The following is a 24,889-nucleotide window of genomic DNA, read 5'->3' on the forward strand; positions in this document are numbered from 1 at the left end:
CCTCTCCAGCGTCGCTGTCCCCGGAGCGGGCGGAGGACTCGGACGCGCTGACGGCCGTGAGCAGCCAGCTCGAGGGGTCCCCCATGGACACCTCCAGCTTGGCCTCCTGCACCTTGGAAGAGTCTGGGGGGGCTTCCTCTGCCCCCACTGCCCCCCAGAACCCCCCTGGAACCCCTCAAGGACCCCCTCCTGCCCCCCCCGACGCCGCTCAGCCGCCGGACGATAGGTGAGAGCCTCCCCCCCTTCCCCCCTGCTCTGTTGGGTGGGGGTCGTGGATTTGGGGTGGTCGTGGTTTTGGGCTGGTCGTGGTTTTGGAGGGGTCGTGGTTTTGGAGGAGTTGTGGTTTTGGGGTGGTTGTGGTTTGGGGGTGGTCGTGGTTTTGGGGTGGTTGTGGTTTTGGGGTGGTCGTGGGTTTGGGGTGGTTGTGGTTTTGGGGGTGGTCGTGGTTTGGGGGTGGTTGTGGATTTGGGGGTGGTTGTGGTTCTGGAGGGGTTGTGGTTTTGGAGGGGTCGTGGTTTTGGAGGGGTTGTGGTTTTGGGGGTGGTTGTGGATTTGGGGGTGGTCATGGATTTGGGGGTGGTTGTGGATTTGGGGGTGGTTGTGGGTTTGGGGGTGGTTGTGGATTTGGGGGTGGTCGTGGTTTTGGGGGTGGTCATGGGTTTGGAGGGGTCGTGGTTTTGGAGGGGTTGTGGGTTTGGAGGGGTTGTGGGTTTGGGGTGGTCGTGGTTTTGGAGGGGTTGTGGTTTTGGGGGTGTTCGTGGTTCTGGGGGGGTCCTGGTTTTGGGGGTGGTCCTGGTTTTGGAGGGGTCGTGGGTTTGGGGGTGGTCGTGGTTCTGGGGGTGGTCCTGGTTTTGGGGTGTCCCCCCTCGCTGATGTCACAGCTCTGCGATGTCACCCCCAGCTCGCCCCCAGCCTCATCCTCGGAGAGTTCGTCCACCCGGGACTCGGCCGGGGCCATTTCTGGGGCCGACTCGCGGGGGATCCTGGAGGAGCCGCTGCCGTCCACCAGCAGCGAGGAGGAGGATCCGCTGGCCGGTCAGTGCTGGCCTGTGTGCCCTCGGTGCCAGCCCCGTGTGCCCTCAGTGACACCCCTGTGTGCCCTCAGTGACACCCCCGTGTCCCCTGTCAGTGACACCCCTGTGTGCCCTCAGTGCCACCCCCGTGTCCCCTGTCAGTGACACCCCTGTGTGCCCTCAGTGCCACCCCTGTGTCCCCTCTCAGTGACACCCCCGTGTCCCCTGTCAGTGCTGGCCTGTGTGCCCTCAGTGACACCCCCGTGTCCCCTGTCAGTGCTGGCCTGTGTGCCCTCAGTGACACCCCTGTGTCCCCTCTCAGTGACACCCCTGTGTCCCCTGTCAGTGCTGGTCTGTGTGCCCTCAGTGACACCCCTGTGTCCCCTGTCAGTGCTGGCCTGTGTGCCCTCAGTGACACCCCTGTGTGCCCTCAGTGACACCCCTGTGTCCCCTGTCAGTGACACCCCTGTGTCCCCTGTCACTGGTCACTGACACCCCTGTGTCCCCTCTGGCCAGTCAGTGCCGGCCCTGTGTCCCCTCTCAGTGCCACCCCTGTGTCCCCTCTCACTGACACCCCTGTGTCCCCTGTCAGTGCTGGCCTGTGTGCCCTGTCAGTGACACCCCTGTGTCCCCTGTCAGTGACACCCCTGTGTCCCCTGTCACCGGTCAGTGCCAGCCCTGTGTCCCCTCTCAGTGCCAGCCCTGTGTCCCCTCTCATTGGTCACTGACACCCCTGTGTCCCCTGTCACTGGTCAGTGCCACCCCTGTGTCCCCTCTCATTGGTCAGTGCCACCCCATGCCCCATGTCCCCTCTGTCACCCTCCTGAACCCCCTGTCTCCCTGCAAGTTTCAGGTTGTCTGTGAAGGTTTTAAAGGGGTCCCCATGTGTTTTGGGGTGGCTCTGAAGGTTTTTAGGGATGTCCCTGAGAGGTCTTTAGGGATGTCCCTGAGGGTTCCAGGGTGTCCCTGATGGTTTTGGGGTGTCTCTGGGGGTTTCAGGGTGTCCCTGAGAAGCTTTTAGGGATGTCCCTGGGGGTTTTGGGGTGTCCCTGATGGTTTTGAGGTGTCCCTGAGAGATTTCAGGCTGTCCCCAGAGATTTTTAGGGCTCTCTCTCCCTGATGGTTTCGGGGTGTCCCTGAGGGATTTCAGGCTGTCCCCAGAGGCTCTTAGGGACATCCCTGGAAGGTTCCAGTCCATTCCCCGGGCTGTCCCCAACCCGTCCCCGCCGTGTCACAGGGATCAGCCTCCCCGAGGGCGTGGACCCCTCGTTCCTGGCGGCGTTACCGGATGACATCAGGCGGGAGGTGCTGCAGAACCAGCTGGGGATCCGCCCACCCGCGCGGGCCCCGCCCACCGCCAGCCCCGCCCCGCCCGTGGTGGCCAATCCCGGCCTCACCGAGGTCAGCCCCGAGTTCCTGGCGGCGCTGCCCCCGGCCATCCAGGAGGAGGTGGGTGTGGCCGTGCTGTGGGCGGGGCTAAAGGTTGGGTGTGGTATTGGGGCGGGGCTAAGAGGGGGTGGGTTTGGGTAGGACTAAAGGGTGTGGCCTGTTTGGGTGTGGCCACGTGGAGGTGTGGCCTCTTTGGGGTGAGTCCACATGGGGGCGTGGCCTCAGGGTGCAGCCTCTTTGGGACATGTCCCCATAGGGGTGTGGCCTGTTTGGGGTGTGTCCCCATATGGGCGTGGTCTCTCAGCATGTGACCTCTTTGGGACACCTCCCCTTAGGAATGTGGCCTCTCAGGGTGTGGCCTCTTTGGGACATGTCCCCATAGGGCTGTGGCCTCTTTGGGGAGTGATCTCTCAGGGCGTGGCCTCTTTGGGACACATCCCCATAGGGGCGTGGCCTCTTTGGGGTGTGGCCTCTCAGGGCGTGGACTCTTTGGGACATGTCCCCGTAGGAGTGTGGCCTCTTTGGGGTGTGGCCTCTCAGGGTGTGGCCTCTTTGGGGCGTGGTCTCTAAGGGCGTGGCCTCTTTGGCATGTGGTCTCTCAGGGTGTGGCCTCTTTGGCACATGTCCCCATAGGGGTGTGGCCTCTTTGGGGCATGGTCTCTCAGGGTGCACCTTCTTTGGGGTGTGGTCTCTCAGGGTGTGGCCTCTTTGGGGCGTGGTCTCAGGGTGTGCCCTCTTTGGGGCGTGGTCTCTCAGGGCGTGGCCTCTTTGGGGCGTGGCCTCTCAGGGCATGGCCTCTTTGGGGTGTGGTCTCAGGGTGCACCTTCTTTGGGGTGTGGCCTCTCAGGGCATGGTCTCTGTGGGACATGTCCCCATAGGGGTGTGGCCTCTCAGGGCGTGGCCTCTTTGGGGCGTGGTCTCTCAGGGCGCAGTCTCTTTGGGACATGTCCCCATAGGGGTGTGGCCTCTCTGGGTGTGGTCTCTCAGGGTGTCGCCTCTTTGGGACATGGTCTCCCAGGGTGTGGCCTCTTTGGGGCGTGGCCTCTCAGGGCATGGCCTCTGTGGGACACGTCCCCATAGGGGTGTGGCCTCTCAGGGCATGGCCTCTTTGGGCCGTGGTCTCTCAGGGCGTGGCCTCTTTGGGACATGTCCCCATAGGGGTGTGGCCTCTCTGGGGCATGGTCTCTCAGGGCGTGGCCTCTTTGGGACACATCCCCATAGGGGCGTGGCCTCTTTGGGGTGTGGCCTCTCAGGGCATTTCCTCTTTGGGGCATGGTCTCTCAGGGTGTGGCCTCTTTGGGACATGTCCCCATAGGGGTGTGGCCTCTTTGGTACACCCCCCCCCCCCCTCCATGGCCACGCTCTCTCTCTGGCCGTGCCCCCCGGCCGTGTCCCGTCCGGCCGTGTCCCAGCAGGCGCTGTCTGTCCCCCACAGGTGCTGGCGCAGCAGCGGGCGGAGCAGCAGCGGCGGGAGCTGGCTCAGGCCACGGGCTCGGACGCGCCCATGGACCCGGTGACGTTCATCCAGACGCTGCCGTCGGAGCTGCGGCGCTCGGTGCTGGAGGACATGGAGGACTCGGTGCTGGCCGTGATGCCGCCGGACATCGCGGCCGAGGCGCAGGCGCTGCGGCGCGAGCAGGAGGCGCGGCAGCGGCAGCTGATGCACGAGCGCCTCTTCGGCCACTCCAGCACCTCGGCGCTCTCGGCCATCCTGCGCAGCCCCGGTGAGGGGGGACCTGGCCTGCTGCCCCTGCATCCCTCTGTGTCCCCCTGCATCCGTGTGTGTCCCCCTGAGTCCCTCTGTGTACCCCTGAATCCCTCTGTGTCCCCCGAATCCCTGTGTGTCCCCCTGAGTCCCTCTGTGTACCCCTGGATCCCTGTGTGTCACCCCGAATCCCTGTGTGTCACCCCAGATCCCTGTGTGTCACCCTGAATCCCTCTGTGTCCCCCTGAATCCCTCTGTGTCCCCCACAGTTCCCTCTGTGTCACCCCTGAATCCTTGTGTGTCACCCCGAATCCCTGTGTGTCACCCTGAGTCCCTGTGTGTACCCCTGAATCCCTGTGTGTCACCCTGGATCCCTGTGTGTCACCCTGGATCCCTGTGTGTACCCCCAAATCCCTGTGTGTCACCCTGAATCCCTGTGTGTCACCCCGAATCTCTGTGTGTCCCCCTGGATCCCTGTGTGTCCCCCACAGTTCCCTCTGTGTCACCCCGAATCCCTCTGTGTCCCCCTGAATCCCTCTGTGTCCCCCCAAATCCCTCTGTGTCCCCAGTTCTCCCTGTGTCCCCCCCAGTTCTCTCTGCCCCCCCAGTTCCTTCAGTGTCATGTTGTTGTTGTCCCCTGCCCCCCCTTCCTTGTGTCCCCATCCTGATTCCCTCAGTCTGCCCCTGTCCCCAGGGTGCGAAATGTCCCTGACACCTGACGCGTTCCTGTGTCCCCCTGGTTGATGTGACATGTCCTTGGTGTGTGTGACACATCCCCAGTGTGTGACAAATCCCCAGTGTGTGACAAATCCCCGGTGTCCTCAGTGCGGTGTCCTCAGTCCTTGTGTGACACTCCCCTGCTGTCCTCAGCGTGTGACAAATCCCTGGTGTCGCTGGTGTGTGACACATCCCCAGTGTCCCCAGTCCGTGCCGTGTCCCTGCTCTGTGACACATCCCCGATGTCCCCAGTCTGTCCCTGCTGTGTGACACATTACTGGTGTCCCCAGTCCGTGCCATGTCCCCAGTGTGTGTCACATCCCCGGTATCCCCAGTCCGTTTCATGTCCCCACTCTGTGACACGTCCCTGGTGTCCCCAGTGTGTGACACATCCCCAGTGTCCCCAGTGTGTGTCACATCCCTGGTGTCCCCAGTGCATGCCGTGTCCCTGCTGTGTGACACATCCCCGGTGTACCCAGTCTGTGCCGTGTCCCCGCTCTGTGACACAGCCCTGGTGTCCCCAGTGTATGACATGTCCCCGGTGTCCCCAGTGTGTGCTGTGTCCCTGGTGTGTCACATCCCCGGTGTCCCCAGTGTGTGACACATCCCCAGTGTCCCCAGTCTGTGCCGTGTCCCTGGTGTGTGACAATTTCCCAGTGTCCCCAGTCTGTGCCGTGTCCCCACTCTGTGACACATCCCCAGTGTCCCCAGTGTGTGACACATCCCCGGTGTCCCCAGTGTGTGTCACATCCCCAGTGTGTGTCACATCCCCAGTGTCCCCAGTCCGTGCCGTGTCCCCACTCTGTGACACATCCCTGGTGTCCCTGCTGTGTGACACATCCCTGGTGTCCCCAGTGTCTGACATGTCCCCGGTGTCCCCATGCCCGCTGTGTGACACCGCTGTCCCTGTCCCCGCAGCGTTCACCAGCCGGCTCAGCGGCAACCGGGGCGTTCAGTACACGCGGCTGGCGGTGCAGAGGGGGGGCACCTTCCACATGGGGGGCACCGGCACCCACAGCAGGTCAGTGGGGCAGGGGCATGGCTGTGGGGCGGGGGCACGGCTGTGGGGTGGGGTCAGAGCTCTGGGGTGGGGTCATGGCTGTGGGGTGGGGTCATGGCTGTAGGGTTTGGTCATAGCACAGCTCTGGGGTGGGGGCACAGCTCCGGGGTGGGGTCACAGCTCTGGGCTGGGGTCATGGCTATGGGGTGGGGTCATGGTTGTGGGGTGAGGGCACAGCTGTGGGGTGGGGTCATGGCTGTGGGGTGGGGGCACAGCTCTGGGGTGGGGTCATGGCTGTGGGGTTGGGGTCACAGCACAGCTCTGGGGTGGGGTCATGGCTGTGGGGTGGGGGCACAGCTCTGGGGTGGGGTCACAGCTCTGGGGTTGGGGTCATGGCTCTGGGGTGGGGTCATGGCTGGGGGGTTGGGGTCACAGCACAGCTGTGGGGTGGGGTCACAGCTCTGGGGTGGGGTCACAGCTCTGGGGCTGGGGTCATGGCTGTGGGGTTGGGGTCACAGCACAGCTCTGGGGTTGGGGTCACAGCTCTGGGGCTGGGGTCATGGCTGTGGGGTTGGGGTCACAGCACAGCTCTGGGGTTGGGGGTCACAGCTGTGGGGTGGGGTCACAGCTCTGGGGTTGGGGTCATGGCTGTGGGGTGGGGGCACAGCTGTGTGGGGTTGGGGGTGACAGCAGGTCAGTGGGACTGAGGGGGTCGGGGGTGTCCAGATCTGTTTGGGTTCAATTTAGGGATCGTTTTAGGCTTGGTTTGGAGTCAGTTTTGGGTCAGTTTGGGTCAATGGGGGTAGAACTGTGTCCCCAGGCCAGCGGGCAGCAGCGTGGACAGGGCAGTTTGGGGCCAGTCTGGGGTCAGTTTTGGGGGCTCTCTGGGTCAGTTTGGGGGTGGTTTAGGACATGACCCATGTCCCCTGGCTGGCAGGCAGCAGCATGGACAGAGCAGTTTGGGATTGGTTTGGCACTCAGTTCGGGGTCAGTTTAGGTCAGTTTGGGGTCAGTCTCAGCTGTCCCCCCAGGCCAGCAGGCAGCAGCGTGGACAGGGCAGTTTGGGGTCAGTTTGGGGTCTGTTTTGGGCCAGTTTGGGTCACTTTGGGTCACTCCTGCCTGTCCCCCATCCCCAGGCCGGTGGGCAGCAGCGTGGACAGGGCAGTTTGGGGTCTGTTTTGGGCCAGTTTAGGGTCTGGTTTGGGTCACTCCTGCCTGTCCCCCATCCCCAGGCCAGCGGGCAGCAGTGTGGACAGGGCAGTTTAGGGTCACTTTGGGGTCTGTTTTGGGTCAGTTTGGGTCACTCCTGCCTGTCCCCCATCCCCAGGCCGGCGGGCAGCAGCGTGGACAGGGCACTTTGGGGTCAGTCTGGGGCTGGTTTACTGCTCTCTTTTGGGTCACTCCTGGCCATCCCCAGGCTGGCAGGCAGCAGCGTGGACAGGGCAGTTTAGGGTCACTTTGGACTCTGTTTTGGGTCACTCTGGGTCACTCCTGGCTATCCCCCCAGGCTGGCAGTCAGCATCATGGACAGGGCAGTTTGGGGCCAGTTTGGGGTCTGGTTTAATGCTCTCTTTTGGGTCGCTTTGGGTCACTCCTGCCTGTCCCCCATCCCCAGGCCGGCGGGCAGCAGCGTGGACAGGGCAGTTTAGGGTCACTTTGGGCTCTGTTTTGGGTCACTTTGGGTCACTCCTGCCTATCCCCCATCCCCAGGCCGGCGGGCAGCAGCGTGGACAGCCTGCTCCGCCTCCGTGGGCGGCTCCTGCTGGACCACGAAGCTCTGTCCTGCCTGCTGGTGCTGCTCTTCGTGGACGAGCCCAAGCTCAACACCAGCCGCCTGCACCGCGTCCTGCGCAACCTCTGCTACCACGCTCCCACGCGGGGCTGGGTGGTGCGCAGCCTCCTGTCCATCCTGCAGCGCAGCAGCGAGAGCGAGCTCTGCCTCGAGACCCCTCGCGGGACCCCCGGCCCGGCCGCCGAGGAGCGCCCAAGGGGCCGTGGAGGTGGAGGCGGCGGAGGAGGAGGCGGAGGTGGAGGAAGCCGCGCCGGGCCCGGCTCGGCCGCGGAGCCGCGCGGGCTGGACCTGCTGCACCGCATGGAATCGCGCAGCTCCGGGCAGCTCTCCTGGCTCTCCGTGTCCATGGACGCCGCCTTGGGCTGCAGGACCAACATCTTCCAGATCCAGCGCGCGCCCGGCCGCAAGCACACGGAGAAACACGCGGCGGCCGCCGGCTCCGCCGTCCACATCCACCCGCAGGCCGCGCCCGTGGTGTGCCGGCACGTGCTGGACACGCTCATCCAGCTGGCCAAGGTGGGCGCGCTGGGAGAGCTGGGGGTGTTTCTGGGCCTTTTGGGAGGTTTCTGGGAGGTTTTTGGCACGTTAAGGGGTGGTTCGGGGCTCTTTGGGGAAATTGGGGAAAGTTACTGGGTTTTTGGGAGGTTCCTGGGAGGTTTTTGGCACGTTTAGGGGTGGTTTGGGGGTCTTGGAGGAGAATTGGGGGGTGTTACTGGGCTTTTGGGGAGGTTCCTGGGAGGTTTTTGGCACGTTAAGGGGTGGTTTGGGGCTCTTTGGGGAAAGTTATTGGGTTTTTGGGAGGTTTCTGGAAGGTTTTTGGCACGTTAAGGGGCGGTTTCAGGCTGATCAAGGGAAATTGGGGGAAGTTACTGGGTTTTTGGGAGGTTTTTGGCACGTTAAGGGGTGGTTTGGGGCTCTTTGAGGAAACTGGGCAAAGTTACTGGGCTTTTTGGGAGGTTCCTGGAAGGTTTTTGGCACGTTAAGGGGTGGTTCGGGGAGGAATTGGAGGACATTAGAACCCATTTTTGGGTTTCTGGAAGGTTCCTTGAAGGTATTTTGGCATGTTAAGGGGTGGTTTGGGGCTCTTTGGGGAAAGTTATTGGGTTTTTGGGTGGTTCCTGGGAGGTTTTTGGCATGTTAAGGGGCGGTTTGGGGCTGATCAAGGGAAACTGGAGATCATAATTGGGGTTTTGGGAGGTTTCTGGAAGGTTTTTGGCACGTTTAGGGGTGGTTTGGGGCTCTTGGAGGAGAATTGGGGGGTGTTACTGGGCTTTTTGGGAGGTTCCTGGAAGGTTTTTGGCACATTAAGGGGTGGTTTGGGGAGGAATTGGAGGACATTAGAACCCGTTTTTGGGTTTCTGGAAGGTTCCTTGAAGGTATTTTGGCATGTTAAGGGGTGGTTTGGGGATGATCAGGGGAAACTGGGGAAAGTTACTGGGTTTTTGGGAGGTTCCTGGGAGGTTTTTGGCACGTTAAGGGGTGGTTTAAGGCTCTTTGGGGAAAGTTATTGGGTTTTTGGGAGGTTCCTTGAAGGTTTTTGGCACATTAAGGGGTGGTTTGGGGAGGAATTGGAGGACATTAGAACCCATTTTTGGGTTTCTGGAAGGTTCCTTGAAGGTATTTTGGCATGTTAAGGTTTGGGGGTCTTGGAGGAGAATTGGGGGATGTTACTGGGTTTTTGGGAGGTTTCTGGGAGGTATTTTGGCACGTTAAGGGGTGGTTTGGGGCTGTTCAGGGGAAATTGGGGAACATAATTGGGGTTTTGGGAGGTTTCTGGAAGGTTTTTGGCACATTAAGGGGTGGTTCGGGGAGGAATTGGAGGACATGAGAACCCATTTTTGGGTTTCTGGAAGGTTCCTTGAAGGTATTTTGGCATGTTAAGGGGCGGTTTGGGGCTCTTTGGGGAAAGTTATTGGGTTTTTTTTTTGGCACGTTAAGGGGTGGTTTGGGGGTCTTGGAGGAGAATTGGGGGGTGTTACTGGGTTTTTGGGGAGGTTCCTGGAAGGTTTTTGGCACGTTAAGGGGTGGTTCGGGGAGGAATTGGAGGACATTAGAACCCATTTTTGGGTTTCTGGAAGGTTCCTTGAAGGTATTTTGGCATGTTAAGGGGTGGTTTGAGGCTCTTTGGGGAAAGTTATTGGGTTTTTGGGAGGTTTCTAGAAGGTTTTTGGCACATTAAGGGGTGGTTTGGGGATGATCAGGGGAAATTGGGGGAAGTTACTGGGTTTTTGGGAGGTTTTTGGCACATTAAAGGGTGGTATGGGGCTCTTGGGGGAGAGCTGGGAGGAGTCTCTGGGCCTTTTGGGAGGTTTCTGGAAGGTTTTTGGCACGTTAAGGGGTGGTTTGGGGCTCTTTGGGGAAAGTTACTGGGTTTTTGGGAGGTTTCTGGAAGGTTTTTGGCACATTAAGGGGTGGTTCGGGGAGGAATTGGAGGACATTAGAACCCGTTTTTGGGTTTCTGGAAGGTTCCTTGAAGGTATTTTGGCACGTTAAGGGGTGGTTTGGGGCTCTTTGAGGAAACTGGGCGAAGTTACTGGGCTTTTTGGGAGGTTCCGGGAAGGTTTTTGGCACGTTAAGGGGTGGTTTGGGGCTCTTTGGGGAAAGTTACTGGGTTTTTGGGAGGTTCCTGGAAGGTTTTTGGCATGTTAAGGGGTGGTTTGGGGGGAAATTGGGGAATGCTAGAGCCCGTTATTGGGTTTCTGGAAGGTTCCTTGAGGGGTTTGGGTTTCTGGAAGGTTCCTTGGCACGTTAAGGGGTGGTTCGGGGCTCTTTGGGGAAATTGGGGAAAGTTACTGGGCTTTTTGGGAGGTTCCTGGAAGGTTTTTGGCACGTTAAGGGGTGGTTTGGGGCTGATCAGGGGAAATTTGGGACCCTAATTGGGTTTTTGGGAAGTTTCTAAGGGTTTTTTGGCACATTAAGGGGTGGTTTGGGGCTCTTTGGGGAACACTGAAGTATGGTATTGGGTTTCTGGAATGTTCCTTGAAGGTTCCATGGCACGTGAGGGAGTGATTTAGGGCTGTTCAGGGGAAATTGGGGAACGATAATTGGGTTTCTGGGGGGTTCCTTGAGGGGTCTTGGGGTTTGCTTGGGACATTTTGGGGTGCACTGGGGCACATTGAGGGGTAGCTGGGGGGGCACTGGAACATTCCATGGGGGAGCTGAGCGCCCCCCACACCTGGGGGCGCTTTGGGGGCAGGGGGAGGCACAACTGGGGACCCTTCCCCATACTTGGGGTCCCTCCCAGTGGCACTGGGATGGGGGGGGGATCCCCAAAACCTCTGTGGGGACTGGGATGGGGGGGGGGAGGATCCCCAAAACCTCTGTGGTGGGGGGGCTGGGATGGGGGGGCACAGGGGGACTCCGGGCTGGTTTTGGGGTGGTTTTGGGGTAGTTTTGGGGTGGTTTTGGGGTGGTTTTGGGATGGTTTTGGGGTGGTTTTGGGGTGGTTTTGGGATGGTTTTGGGGTAGTTTTGGGATGGTTTTGGGGTAGTTTTGGGATGGTTTTGGGGTAGTTTTGGGATGGTTTTGGGGTGGTTTTGGGATGGTTTTGGGGTGGTTTTGGGATGGTTTTGGGGTGGTTTTGGGGTAGTTTTGGGGTAGTTTTGGGGTGGTTTTGGGGTGGTTTTGGGATGGTTTTGGGGTGGTTTTGGGATGGTTTTGGGATGGTTTTGGGATGGTTTTGGGGTGGTTTTGGGATGGTTTTGGGATGGTTTTGGGGTGGTTTTGGGGTGGTTTTGGGCTGGTTTTGGGATGGTTTTGGGCTGGTTTTGGGCTGGTTTTGGGATGGTTTTGGGCTGGTTTTGGGGTAGTTTTGGGGTGGTTTTGGGGTGGTTTTGGGATGGTTTTGGGATGGTTTTGGGATGGTTTTGGGGTGGTTTTGGGGTGGTTTTGGGGTGGTTTTAGGGTGGTTTTGGGATGGTTTTGGGGTGGTTTTGGGCTGGTTTTGGGCTGGTTTTGGGCTGGTTTTGGGCTGGTTTTGGGGTGGTTTTAGGGTGGTTTTGGGATGGTTTTGGGGTGGTTTTGGGGTGGTTTTGGGATGGTTTTGGGGTGGTTTTGGGATGGTTTTGGGGTGGTTTTGGGATGGTTTTGGGATGGTTTTGGGATGGTTTTGGGGTGGTTTTGGGATGGTTTTGGGATGGTTTTGGGATGGTTTTGGGGTGGTTTTGGGGTAGTTTTGGGATGGTTTTGGGATGGTTTTGGGGTAATTTTGGGGTGGTTTTGGGGTCATCAGCCCCTCCTGTGTCCCCCCCAGGTCTTCCCCAGCCACTTCACCCAACAGCGAGGCCGAGACCCCGGCGCCGAGCCGGAGCGCGACCGCGGCCCCCCCAAATCCTCCGGGGGCAGCCCTTGCCCTCCCGCGCCCCCCCAAACCCCCCCAGCACCGCCGCCCCCTCCGCCCCCCAGCACCACCGCCCCCTCCCAAACCCTGCCCCCCCAGTCCCAATCGGGCTCGCTGTCCACCGATTTCTGGGACCTGCTGGTCAAGCTGGACAACATGAACGTGAGCCGGAAGGGGAAGGGGTCGGCGCGGGCCGGGGGCGGCGGGGGCGGCCCCGAGCCCGAGGCGGCCGGGGGGGGCCTGGAGGCGTCGCCCCTGGGGCAGCTGATGAACATGCTGTCGCACGGCGTCATCCGCCGCAGCCCCCTCCTCACCGAGAAGCTGCTGCGCCTCCTGTCCCTCATCTCCATCGCCCTCCCCGAGGGGGGCAAGGCCGGCGAGGGGGGGGCGGCGCCCCAGAACGGAGCCCCCGCCCCCCCCGCGCCCGCCCCGCCCGCTGCAGGGGGGGGGACAGGGACAGGGACGGGGGCAGGGGCGGGGGCGGCGCCTGGGAGCCCCCCGGGACAGGGGGGAAACGGAGGAGGAGGAGGAGGAGGAGGAGCGGCCACGGCTGGAGGAGCCGCGGGTGAGTGTGGGGACAGGGATGGGGACAGGGGGACAGAGGGTTGGCGATGGGGACAAGGATGGGGATGGGGATGGGGATGGGGACAGGGATGGGGACAGGGGGACATGGGGATGGGGATGGGACTGGGGATAGGGGGACAGGGATGGGGACAGGGGGACGGGGATGGGGACGGGGGGACAGGGATGGGGATGGGGGGACAGGGATGGAGAGAGGGGGATGGGGATGGAGAGAGGGAGAGGGATAGGGACAGGGGGACATGGGGATGGGACAGGGGACAGGGGGACAGGGATGAGGACAGATGAATGGGGACAGGGGGACAGGGATAGGGGGACAGGGATGGGGACAGGGGGACAGGGATGGGGATGGGGACAGGGGGATGGGGATGGGGACAGGGGGACAGGGATGGGGATGGGGACAGGGGGATGGGGATGGGGACAGGGGGACAGGGATGGGGATGGGGACAGGGGGACAGGGACGGGGATGGGGACAGGGATGGGGACAGGGGGACAGGGATGGGGATGGGGACAGGGGGACAGAGGGATGGGGACAGGGGGATGGGGGGACAGGGATGGGGGAACAGGGATGGGGACAGGGGGATATGGGGGCTGGGGGATGATGATAGGGATGGGGACATGGGGACATGGGGATGGGACAGGGGACAGGGATGGGGACAGGGGGATGATGATGGGGACAGGGGGACAGGGATGGGGACAAGGGGGATACGTGGTGTGAACACAGAGACAGGGATGGGATATGGGGACAGGGGGACGTGCTTGGGGCACATATGGGACACAGGAACAGGGCGACTGGGATGTGACATGGGAACAGGGACAGGGATGGGAACATAGGGATGGGGACAGAGCTGAGAGCATTGGATGGGGACATGGGGACAGGGATGGGACAGGGGTGGGACAGGGATAGGACATGGAGAGAATGCGGTGACAGGGATGGCACCCAGTGACACAGGGGGGTCACAGTGACACAGGGGGGTCACAGGGAGCAGCCTGTGCCAGGTGGATGCTGATGGCCTTGGTGGCATCTCCCACCCACTGCCACCACCCCCACCACCGTGTGTCCCTGCTGTCCCCAGCCCCTGCCAAGAGCTCCAAGTCCCCTGCCAAGGTCCCCGAGGGTGGCTCTGACCCCCGGCTGGCGGCCACGGGCCTGACCGAGAGCCAGCTCCAGCTCTCCGTGGAGGTACCGGGGGTGGCCAGGCTGGGCACAGGGGGGGGTGTCCCGCTGTCCCCTGCTGTCCCCAGGTGTCCCCAGGTGTCCCCAACCCCGCCGCGTGCCCCCCGCAGGTGCTGACGTCGCACTCGTGCTCGGAGGAGGGGCTGGAGGACGCGGCCAATGTCCTGCTGCAGCTGTCCCGCGGCGACGCGGGGACCAGGGACACGGTGCTGCGGCTGCTGCTCAGCGGGGCCCGGCAGCTGGGGGGGGCCCTGTGCCGCCAGATCGGTGAGGGGGGGGCCTGGGGAGGGGTTCAGAGCTGCCAAAATGGGGAGGGGGGGTCCTGGGGAGGGGTTCTGAGACACCAAAATGGGGAGGGGGGTCCTGGGAGGGCTGTGTGTCACCAGAATGGTGAGGGGGGGGCCTGGGGAGGGGGTTCTGAGCTGCCAAAATGGGGAGGGGGGGTCCTGGGAGGGGGCCCTGTGTCACCAAATTGGTGAGGGGGGGTCCTGGGGAGGGGTTCTGAGACACCAAAATGGGGAGGGGGGGTCCTGGGAAGGGGCTTGTGTCACCTGAATGGTGAGGGGGAGCCCCTGTGTCACCAAATCAGTGAGGGGGGGTCCTGGGAGGGGACCCTGTGTCACCAAATTGGTGAGGAGGGGTCCTGGGAGAGGCTTGTGTCACCAGAATGGTGAGGGGGGGGTCCTGTGTCACCAAATTGGTGAGGGGGGGTCTTGGGGAGGGGTTCTGAGCCACCAAAATGGGGAGGGGGGGTCCTGGGGGGGAGCCCTGTGCCACCAGATCGGTGATGGGGGGGGGTCCTGGGGGAGGGCTGTGTGTCACCAAATCAGTGAGGGGGGTCCTGTGCCACCAAATCAGTGAGGGGGGGTCCTGGGGTGGGCCCTGTGCTGCCAGAGTGATAATGAGGACTCCTGGGGGTGGGGGGCTCCTCTGTGATTGGGGGGGTGCTGGAGAGGATCTGGGCCGCCAGAGCAGCGTGGGGGTCCCAGGTGGGGCAGGCTGGGGGTGCCCCGTGGTCAGTGGGGGTGGTCAGAGGGTCCCAGCCCGTGTCACCCCCCCAGGGACGCTGCTGGCCGAGCTCCGTGAGTACAACCTGGAGCAGCAGCGGCGGGCGCAGCTCGAGGCCCCGTCCCCCGAGGGGCTCCCTGAGGAGCAGCCCCCCAGCGCCAAGCTCAAGGGCAAAATGCAGAGCCGGTGAGTGCCCGCCCAGCCCGGGGGGCTGGCGTGGCCATGGGGACACCTCCTGTCCCTGTCCTGGGCGTGGGGACACCTCCTGTCCCTGTCCTGGGCATGGGGGCACCTCCTGTCCCTGTCCTGAGTGCTGTGACACCTCCTGTCCCTGTCCTGGGCATGGGGGCACCTCCTGTCCCTGTCCTGAGTGCTGGGACACCTCCTGTCCCTGTCCTGGGTATGGGGACACCTCCTGTGCCTGTCCTGGGCACCACTGACCCCTCCTATCCTTGTCCTGGGCATGGGGGCACCTCCCGTCCCTGTCCTGGGCACCACTGACCCCTCCTGTCCCTGTCCTGAGTGCTGTGACACCTCCTGTCCCTGTCCTGGGCATGGGGGCACCTCCTGTCCTTGTCTTGGGCACCACTGACCCCTCCTGTCCTTGTCCTGGCCATGGGGGCACCTCCTGTCCCTGTCCTGAGTGCTGGGGACACCTCCTGTCCTTGTCCCGGGCACCACTGACCCCTCCTGTCCCTGTCCTGGGCATGGTGGCACCTCCTGTCCCTCTCTGGTGTCCATGCTGATGACCACTGTGCCACCATTCCCCATTGTCCCCACCGATGACCATTCCCCATTGTCCCCACTGATGACCACTGCCCATTCCGCCACATCCCTGCTGATGACCGCTGCCCATGCTGGTCTCCAGCAATGACCACTCCCTGTCATCCCTTTTGATGACCACTGCCCACTCCCCATTGTCCCCACCGATGACCACTGCCCATTGTCCCCACCGATGACCACTCCCCATTGTCCCCACTGATGACCACTCCCCACTGTCCCCACCGATGACCACTCCCCATTGTCCCCACTGATGACCACTCCCCACTGTCCCCACCGATGACCACTCCCTGTTGCCCCTCTGATGACCACTGCCCTTTCCTCCTGGTCCCCACTGATGACCGTTCCCCATTGTCCCCACTGATGACCACTCCCCACTGTCCCCACTGATGACCACTGCCCATTGTCCCACTGATGACCGTTCCCCATTGTCCCCACTGATGACCACTCCCCATTGTCCCCACTGATGACCACTGCCCATTTTCCCCACTGATGACCACTCCCCACTGTCCCCACTGATGACCACTCCCCACTGTCCCCACTGATGACCATTCCCGCTCCAGCAATGACCACTCCCTGTCATCCCTTTTGATGACCACTGCCCACTCCCTGTTGCCCCACTGATGACCACTGACCGCTGTCCCTGCCATTCCCCATGACCCCTGACCCCCGTCCTGTCCCCCAGCTTTGACACGACCGAGAGCGTGGTCATCGTGGCCATTCCCCATGACCCCTGACCCCCGTCCATGACCCCTGACCCCGTCCTGTCCCCCAGCTTTGACACGGCCGAGAGCGTGGTCATCGTGGCGTCGCAGAAGCGCGCTCTGGGCGGCCGGGAGCTGCAGCTGCCCTCCATGTCCGTGCTGACCTCCAAGACGTCCACGCAGCGCTTCTTCCTGCGCGTGCTGCAGGTCATCATCCAGCTGCGCGACGACACGCGCCGGGCGCACCGCAAGGCCAAGCAGCCCGGCCGGCTGGGTAAGGGCCGCTCCGGCCGCCGCGCTGACCGCTGGACATGCTGACCGCTGAGTGCACGGACTGCTGGACATGCTGACCGCTGGACATGCTGACCGCTGGACGTGCTGACCGCTGACTGCTGGACATGCTGACTGACTACTGTCTGTGCTGGACATGCTGACCGCTGGACATGCTGACCGCTGAGCGCTGAGCGCGTGGACTGCTGAACATGCTGACCGCTGACCGCTGGACATGCTGACCGCTGAGCACTGAGCGCGCGGACTGCTGGACATGCTGACCGCTGGCTGTGCTGGACATGCTGACCGCTGACCGCTGGCTGTGCTGACCACTGACCGCTGGCCATGCTGACCGCTGACTGCTGGACATGCTGACCGCTGTCCCTGCTGACCACTGTCCGTGCTGACCACTGACTGCTGACCGCTGTCTGTGCTGACCACTGTCTGTACTAACCACTGTCTGTGCTGACTGTGCTGACCACTGACCGCTGGCCATGCTGACTGACCACTGACTGCTGTCTGTGCTGACCACTGTCCATGCTGACCACTGACCGCTGTCCTTGCTGACTGACTGCTGGCTGCTGGCCGTGCTGACTGACCCCTGTCATTGCCGACTGACCACTGGCCATGCTGACCGCTGTCTGTGCTGACTGACCACTGGCCATGCTGACTGACTGCTGACTGCTGTCCATGCTGACCACTGTCTGTGCTGACCACTGGCCATGTTGACTGACCACTGTCCATGCTGACCGCTGTCCATGCTGACTGACCACTGACGGTGCTGTCTGTGCTGACTGCTGTCCGTGCTGTCCGTGCTGACCACTGTCCATGCTGACTGACTGCTGACCGCTGTCCGTGCTGTCCGTGCTGACCACTGTCCATGCTGACCACTGTCCGTGCTGTCCGTGCTGACCGCTGACCATGCTGTCTGTGCTGTCCATGCTGTCCGTGCTGTCCGTGCTGACTGACCACTGTCCGTGCTGACTGACTGCTGACCACTGTCCGTGCTGTCCGTGCTGTCCGTGCTGTCCGTGCTGACCGCTGCCCTCTGTGCCGCAGGCGCCGCGGGGCTGGGGGCGGCCGGCAGCATCCAGGCCGCCGTCCGGCAGCTGGAGGCCGAGGCCGACGCCATCATACAAATGGTACGTGAGGGCCAGAGGGCCCGGAGGCGGCAGCAGGGAGACACGGTTAGCACGGCCGCCTTCCTCCACCCTGCCCTGCTCTTCCTCCCTCCGCTCCTGCCTGCCCCGGCCCGGCCTCTTGGGCCTCCTCCTCCTCCTCCTCCTCCTCATCCTCGGCCTCCTCGGCCCGCCCCTCCTCGTCATTGTCACGCCCTCCTCATCATCCTCGTCATTCTCACCCCATCCTCATCATCCTCCTCATCCCCATCCCCTCCCTCCTCATCATCCCCATCATCCTCATCATCCTCACCCCATCCTCATCATCCTCATCCCCTCCTCATCATCCTCATCCCCTCCTCGTCATTCTCACCCCATCCTCATCATCCTCATCATCCTCACCCCCTCCCCATTGTCCTCACCCCATCCTCATCATCCTCGTCATTCTCACCCCATCCTCATCATCCTCCTCATCCCCATCCCCTCCCTCCTCATCATCCCCATCATCCTCATCCCCTCCTCCTCATCCTCATCATCCTCACCCCATCCTCATCATCCTCATCCCCTCCTTGTCATTCTCACTCCCTCCTCATCATCCTCATCCCCTCCCTCCTCATCATCCCCATTATTCTCAACCCCTCCCCATTGTCCTCACCCCCTCCTCATCATCCTCACTCCCTCCTCAGCCCCCTCATCCCTCCCCTTCCTCCATCCCTCCTCATCCTCCTCATCTTCCCTTCCCTCACCCTCCTCAGCCTCCTCCTTCCCATCCTCGTTCTCCCCTCCTCATCCTCGCTTCCCCTCCCCTCCTGCCCCCACTCCCCCACAGCAGCCTTCCTCCTGCCCGTCCCCATCATCACCCTCACCTTCCTCTTCATCATCCTCATCCTTCTCCTTCAGCCTCTTCCATCTTCATCATCCTCCCCCTCCTTCCCCCCCCTCCCCATCTCCCTCCCGCTTCTCCCCCTCCCCCCCCCCCATGTTTGGGGGTCCCCCCAGCCCGGGGGGGCTCTGGGGGCTCCCCCGGGGGGGTCCCGGCCCCCTAAAGCCGCCGCCGTCCCCCCCAGTCGGAGGCCGGGCCCGCGGACGCCGTCCCCCGGCGCGAGGAGTCGCCCATGGACGTGGACCAGCCCTCGCCCGCCCCGCAGGACGTGGGTGAGAACCCCCCCGGTCACCCCCCAGTACGGCCCAGTGCCAACCAGTGACCTCCCAGTGCCACCCAGTGCCACCGAGAACCCCCCTGGTCACCCCCAGAACGGCCCAGTGCCACCCAGTGACCTCCCAGTGCCACCCAGTGCCAACCAGTGACCTCCCAGTGCCACCCAGTCACCCTCCAGAACGGCCCAGTGCCAACCAGTGCCACCCAGTGCCACCCAGTCACCTCCCAGTGCCACCCAGTGCCACCAAGAACCCCCCCGGTCACCCCCCAGAACGGCCCAGTGCCACCCAGTGCCAACCAGTGCCACCCAGTCACCTTCCAGCACTGCCCAGTCACCCCCCAGTACGGCCCAGTGCCACCCAGTGCCACCGAGAACCCCCCCGGTCACCCCCAGTATGGCCCAGTGCCACCCAGTGCCACCCAGTGCCACCGAGAACCCCCCCGGTCACCCCCAGAACGGCCCAGTGCCAACCAGTGCCACCCAGTGCCAACCAGTGCCACCCAGTCACCCTCCAGTATGGCCCAGTGCCAACCAGTGCCACCCAGTGCCAACCAGTGCCACCCAGTCACCTCCCAGTGCCACCCAGTGCCACCGAGAACCCCCCCGGTCACCCCCCAGTACGGCCCAGTGCCAACCAGTCACCCTCCAGTACGGCCCAGTGCCACCCAGTCACCCAGAGTGCTGCCCTGTCACCCTCCAGTGTAGCCCAGTCACCACCCAGTGCCACCCAGTCACCCTCCAGTTTGGCCCAGTGCCACCCAGTCACCCCCAGTGCCACCCAGTCACCCACAGTGCCACCACTGGGGCCATCCCCGCTCCCGGGCTGGTGCTGGTGTGGGGCCATCCCAGTGTCACTGCAGGGCGTGGCACTGCTGGGGTGGGGTGGCACTGCTGGGGTGTCACTGTTCATATGGGTGTCACTGTTCATATGGGTGTCACTGTTGGGGTGTCACTGTTTGGGTGTCACTGCTCACATTGGGTGTCACTGCTGGGGTGTCACTGCTCACACTGGGTGTCACTGTTCATATGGGTGTCACTGTTCATATGGGTGTCACTGTTTGGGTGTCACTGCTCACACTGGGTGTCACTGCTGGGGTGTCACTGCTCACACTGGGTGTCACTGTTGGGGTGTCACTGTTCACACTGGGTGTCACTGCTGGGGTGTCACTGCTCACACTGGGTGTCACTATTGGGGTGTCACTGTTTGGGTCTCACTGCTCACACTGGGTGTCACTGTTGGGGTGTCACTGTTTGGGTGTCACTGCTCACATTGGGTGTCACTGTTTGGGTGTCACTGCTCACACTGGGTGTCACTGTTGGGGTGTCACTGTTGGGTGTCACTGCTCACACTGGGTGTCACTGTTGGGGTGTCACTGTTTGGGTGTCACTGGGTGTCACTGCTCACATTGGGTGTCACTGTTCACACTGGGTGTCACTGTTGGGGTGTCACTGCTCACACTGGGTGTCACTGTTGGGGTGTCACTGCTCACTGGGTGTCACTGTTGGGTGTCACTTTTGGGGTGTCACTGCTCACACTGGGTGTCACTGTTTGGGTGTCACTGTTGGGTGTCACTGTTTGGGTGTCACTGCTCACACTGGGTGTCACTGCTCACACTGGGTGTCACTTTTGGGGTGTCACTGCTCACACTGGGTGTCACTGCTTGGGTGTCACTGTTTGGGTGTCACTGCTCACACTGGGTGTCACTGTTGGGGTGTCACTGCTCACACTGGGTGTCACTGCTCACACTGGGTGTCACTGTTGGGGTGTCACTGCTCACACAGCCATGTCCTGACCGTGTCCCCCCCACGCCAGGCCCCGAGGCCGCGCAGGGCGGGGACCGGGACCGGGACAGGGACAGGGACAGGGACAGGGACAGGGAGGAGCGGCCCCCGGAGCTGCCCCTGCTGAGCGAGCAGCTGAGCCTGGACGAGCTGTGGGACATGCTGGGAGAGTGCCTCAAGGAGCTCGAGGAGTCGCACGACCAGCACGCCGTGCTCGGTGCGTGTCCCCACCCTGTCCCCAGCCTGTCCCACACCACCCACTGACCCCACGCTGTCCCCGTGCTGTCCCCTGCCCCAGGCCACCCACTGTCCCCACGCTGTCCCCACGCTGTCCCCGTGCTGTCCCCGTGCTGTCCCACGCCACCCACTGACCCCACGCTGTCCCCAGCCTGTCCCCTGCCCCACGCCACCCACTGTCCCCGTGCTGTCCCCATGCTGTCCCCAGCCTGTCCCACGCCACCCACTCACCCCACGCTGTCCCGAGCCTGTCCCCAGCCTGTCCCCTGCCTGTCCCCGTGCTGTCCCCATGCTGTCCCTGTGCTGTCCCCTGCCCCACGCCACCCACTGTCCCCACACTGTCCCCACACTGTCCCCATGCTGTCCCCTGCCCCACGCCACCCACTGTCCCCACACTGTCCCCACACTGTCCCCATGCTGTCCCCTGCCCCAGGCCACCCACTGTCCCCACACTGTCCCTGTGCTGTCCCCGTGCTGTCCCCGTGCTGTCCCCTGCCCCACGCCACCCACTCACCCCACACTGTCCCCGTGCTGTCCCCAGCCTGTCCCCTGCCCCATGCCCCTATCCCTACTCTGTTCCCTGCCCCATGCCACCACTGCCCCTGTCCCCATGCCATCCCCTCCCTGTCCCCTGCCCCACACCACCACTGCCCCTGTCCCCACGCTGTCCCCACGCTGCCCCCATGCTGTCCTAACACTGTCCCCGTGCTGACCCCTGTCCCCACTACACCCACTGACCTCACATTGTCCCCACACTGTCCCTGTGCTGTCCCCTGCCCCGTGCCACCACTGTCCCCGTTGTCCCCCAGTTCTCCAGCCGGCCATTTGAGGCGTTTTTCCTGGTGCATGCCACCACTGCCCCTGTCCCTGTGCTGTCCCTGTGCCATCCCCACCCTGTCCCTGTGCTGTCCCCTGCCCCACACCACCACTGTCCCCATTGTCCCCCAGTTCTCCAGCCGGCCGTTGAGGCGTTTTTCCTGGTGCACGCCACCACTGCCCCCTGTCCCCATGCTGTCCCCAGCCTGTCCCCATGCACTCCCCACACTGTCCCCACGCTGTCCCCTGCCCCATGCCACCACTGCCCCCTATCCCTGTGCTGTCCGTGTGCCATCCCCACGCTGTCCCCTGCCCCGTGCCACCATTCCCCCGTTGTCCCCCAGTTCTCCAGCCGGCCATTCGAGGCGTTTTTCCTGGTGCACGCCACCACTGCCCCCTGTCCCCATGCTGTCCCCAGCCTGTCCCCTGCCCCATGCCACCACTGCCCCCTATCCCTGTGCTGTCCCCATGCTGTCCCTGTGCCATCCCCACCCTGTCCCCTGCCCTGTGCCACCATTCCCCCGTTGTCCCCCAGTTCTCCAGCCAGCTGTCGAGGCGTTTTTCCTGGTGCACGCCACCACTGTCCCCTATCCCCACACTGTCCCCATGCTGCCCCCATGCTGTCCCCATGCTCTCCCCATGCCATCCCCACGCTGTCCCCTGCCCCGCGCCACCACTGTCCCCGTTGTCCCCCAGTTCTCCAGCCGGCCGTCGAGGCGTTTTTCCTGGTGCACGCCACCACTGCCCCCTATCCCTGTGCTGTCCCCACCCTGTCCCTGTGCCATCCCCACCCCGTCCCCTGCCCCACGCCACCACTGTCCCCATTGTCCCCCAGTTCTCCAGCCGGCCGTCGAGGTGTTTTTCCTGGTGCACGCCACCACTGTCCCCACACTGTCCCCTGCCCCACACCACCACTGTCCCCATTGTCCCCCAGTTCTCCAGCCGGCCGTCGAGGCGTTTTTCCTGGTGCACGCCACCACTGCCCCCTATCCCTGTGCTGTCCCCACGCTGTCCCTGTGCTGTCCCCCGCCCCACACCACCACTGTCCCCGTTGTCCCCCAGTTCTCCAGCCAGCCGTCGAGGCATTTTTCCTGGTGCACGCCACGGAGCGCGAGAGCCGCCCGCCGGTGCGGGACACGCGGGAGAGCCAGCTGGCGCACATCAAGGACGAGCCCCCGCCGCTGTCCCCCGCGCCCCTCACGCCCGCCACCCCCTCCGCCCTGGACCCCTTCTTCTCCCGGGAGCCCTCGGCCATGCACATCTCGGCCAGCCTGCCCCCGGACACGCAGAAATTCCTGCGCTTCGCCGGTGAGATGGGGACAGGGGGGGCTTCACTGGGGGAGCTTCGGGGTTTGGGAGAGTGGGGAAGGGGATTGGGAGTGTGGGGAAGGGGATTGGGAGTGTGGGGAAAGGGTTTGGGAGTTGGGGAAAGGGTTTGGGAGGGCTGAAGGCAGCTTGGAGGGTGTTTAGGGGCTTTGGGCAGGGGGTTTGGGGAGGCTGAAGGCAGCTTGGAGGGCGTTTGGGGGCAGCTTTTGGGGTTTGGGCAAGTGGGGAAGGGGATTGGGAGTGTGGGGAGGGGGTGAAGGCAGCTTGGAGGGCGTTTGGGGGCTTTGGGCAGAGGGTTTGGGGGAGCTTAGGGGATTGGGAAGGGGATTGGGAGTGTGGGGAAGGGGGTTTGGGAGGGCTGGGAGGGGCACTGGGGCTACTGGAGGGAGTTTTGGGAGAGCTCAGGGTGTGGAGAAGGGGATTGGGAGTTTGGGGAGGATGTTTGGGGGGGCATGAAGGCAGCTTGGAGGGTGTTTGGGGGCAGCTTTTGGGGTTCGGGAAAGTGGGGAAGGGGATTGGGAGTGTGGGGAAGGGGTTTGGCAGGGCTGAAAGCAGCTTGGAGGGCATTTGGGGGGAGCTTTTGGGGTTTGGGAAAGCGGGGAAGGGGATTGGGAGTGGGAGAGGGTTTGGGGGGGCTGAAGGCAGCTTGGAGAGCGTTTAGGGGCTTTGGGTGGGGGGTTTGGGGGAGCTTAGGGGATTGGGAAAGGGATTGGGAGTGTGGGGAAGGGAGTTTGGGGGGACTGGGAGGGGCACTGGGGGTGCTGGAGGGAGTTTTGGGAGAGCTCAAGGTGTGGAGAAGGGGATTGGGAGCGTGGGGAGGGGCTGAAGGCAGCTTGGAGGGTGTTTGGGGGCTTTGGGCAGGAGGGTTTGGGGGAGCTTAGGGAATTGGGGAAGGGGATTAGGAATGTGGGGCAAGGGTTTGGGGGGCTGGAAGGGGAACTGGGGGGTTTGGGGGAGCTTTTGGGGTTTGGGAAAGTGGGGAAGGGGATTGGGAGTGTGGGGAGAGGGTTTGGGGGGGCTGAAGGCAGCTTGGAGAGCGTTTAGGGGCTTTGGGTGGGGGGTTTGGGGGAGCTCAGGGGATTGGGAAGGGGATTGGGAGTGTGGGAAGGGGGTTTGAGGGGCTGGGAGGGGCACTGGGGGTATTGGAGGGAGTTTTGGGGGAGCTCAGGGTGTGGAGAAGGGAATTGGGAGCGTGGGGAGAGGCTGAAGGCAGCTTGGAGGGTGTTTGGGGGCTTTGGGCAGGAGGGTTTGGGGGAGCTTAGGGAATTGGGAAAGGGATTGGGAGTGTGGGGAAGGGGTTTGGGGGGCTGTGAAGGCAGCTTGGAGGGTGTTTGGGGGGAGCTTTTGGGGTTTGGGCAAGTGGGGAAGGGGATTGGGAGTGTGGGGAAGGGGTTTGGGGGCATTGGGGGGGGTTGGGAAAGCTCAGGGTGTGAGGAAGGGCTTTGGGGGTGTGAGGAAGGGGTTTGGGGGGGATTTGAGGGGGCTGGGGAGAGCCTCAGATTTGGGGACAGGGTTTTGGGGGGTCAGGGGGGACTTTGGGGTGTGGGGAAGGGATTTGGAGGGATTTGAGAGGGGTTTGGAGGGATTTGAGAGGGGTTTGGAAGGATTTGAGAGGGGTTTGAGAGGGATTTGGATTGGAGGGGTTTGGAGGGATTTGAGAGGGGTTTGGAGGGATTTGAGAGGGATTTGAGAGGGGTTTGAGAGGGATTTGAGAGGGATTTGGAAGGATTTGAGCGGGGTTTGGAGGGATTTGAGAGGGATTTGAGAGGGATTTGAGAGGGGTTTGAGAGGGATTTGAGAGGGGTTTGGAGGGATTTGAGAGGGATTTGAGAGGGGTTTGGAGGGATTTGAGAAGGGTTTGGAGGGATTTGAGAGGGGTTTGGAGGGATTTGAGAGGGGTTTGAGAGGGATTTGAGCGGGGTTTGGAGGGATTTGAGCGGGGTTTGGGAGGGATTTGAGAGGGATTTGAGCGGGGTT

The 24,889-nt window shown here is 62.7% G+C and overlaps 1 protein-coding gene across 1 annotated transcript in view; it reads left to right on the forward strand.

Annotated features, from left to right (window-relative positions):
- HUWE1 (HECT, UBA and WWE domain containing E3 ubiquitin protein ligase 1) overlaps nt 1-24,889 on the forward strand; it is a 106,261-nt gene that overhangs the window by 69,000 nt on the left and 12,372 nt on the right. Inside the window, 15 exon segments of the mRNA XM_077172441.1 lie at nt 10-226; nt 902-1,035; nt 2,251-2,462; nt 3,838-4,126; nt 5,743-5,845; nt 7,535-8,132; nt 11,869-12,520; nt 13,611-13,717; nt 13,822-13,978; nt 14,773-14,905; nt 16,275-16,477; nt 17,533-17,615; nt 18,659-18,746; nt 20,565-20,750; nt 22,649-22,894. Of these exon segments, the coding sequence (XP_077028556.1) occupies nt 10-226; nt 902-1,035; nt 2,251-2,462; nt 3,838-4,126; nt 5,743-5,845; nt 7,535-8,132; nt 11,869-12,520; nt 13,611-13,717; nt 13,822-13,978; nt 14,773-14,905; nt 16,275-16,477; nt 17,533-17,615; nt 18,659-18,746; nt 20,565-20,750; nt 22,649-22,894 (3,408 nt within the window).

Source organism: Agelaius phoeniceus, chromosome 38 (assembly GCF_051311805.1).
Source record: "Agelaius phoeniceus isolate bAgePho1 chromosome 38, bAgePho1.hap1, whole genome shotgun sequence".
In the NCBI taxonomy this organism is placed as follows: Eukaryota; Metazoa; Chordata; class Aves; order Passeriformes; family Icteridae; genus Agelaius; species Agelaius phoeniceus.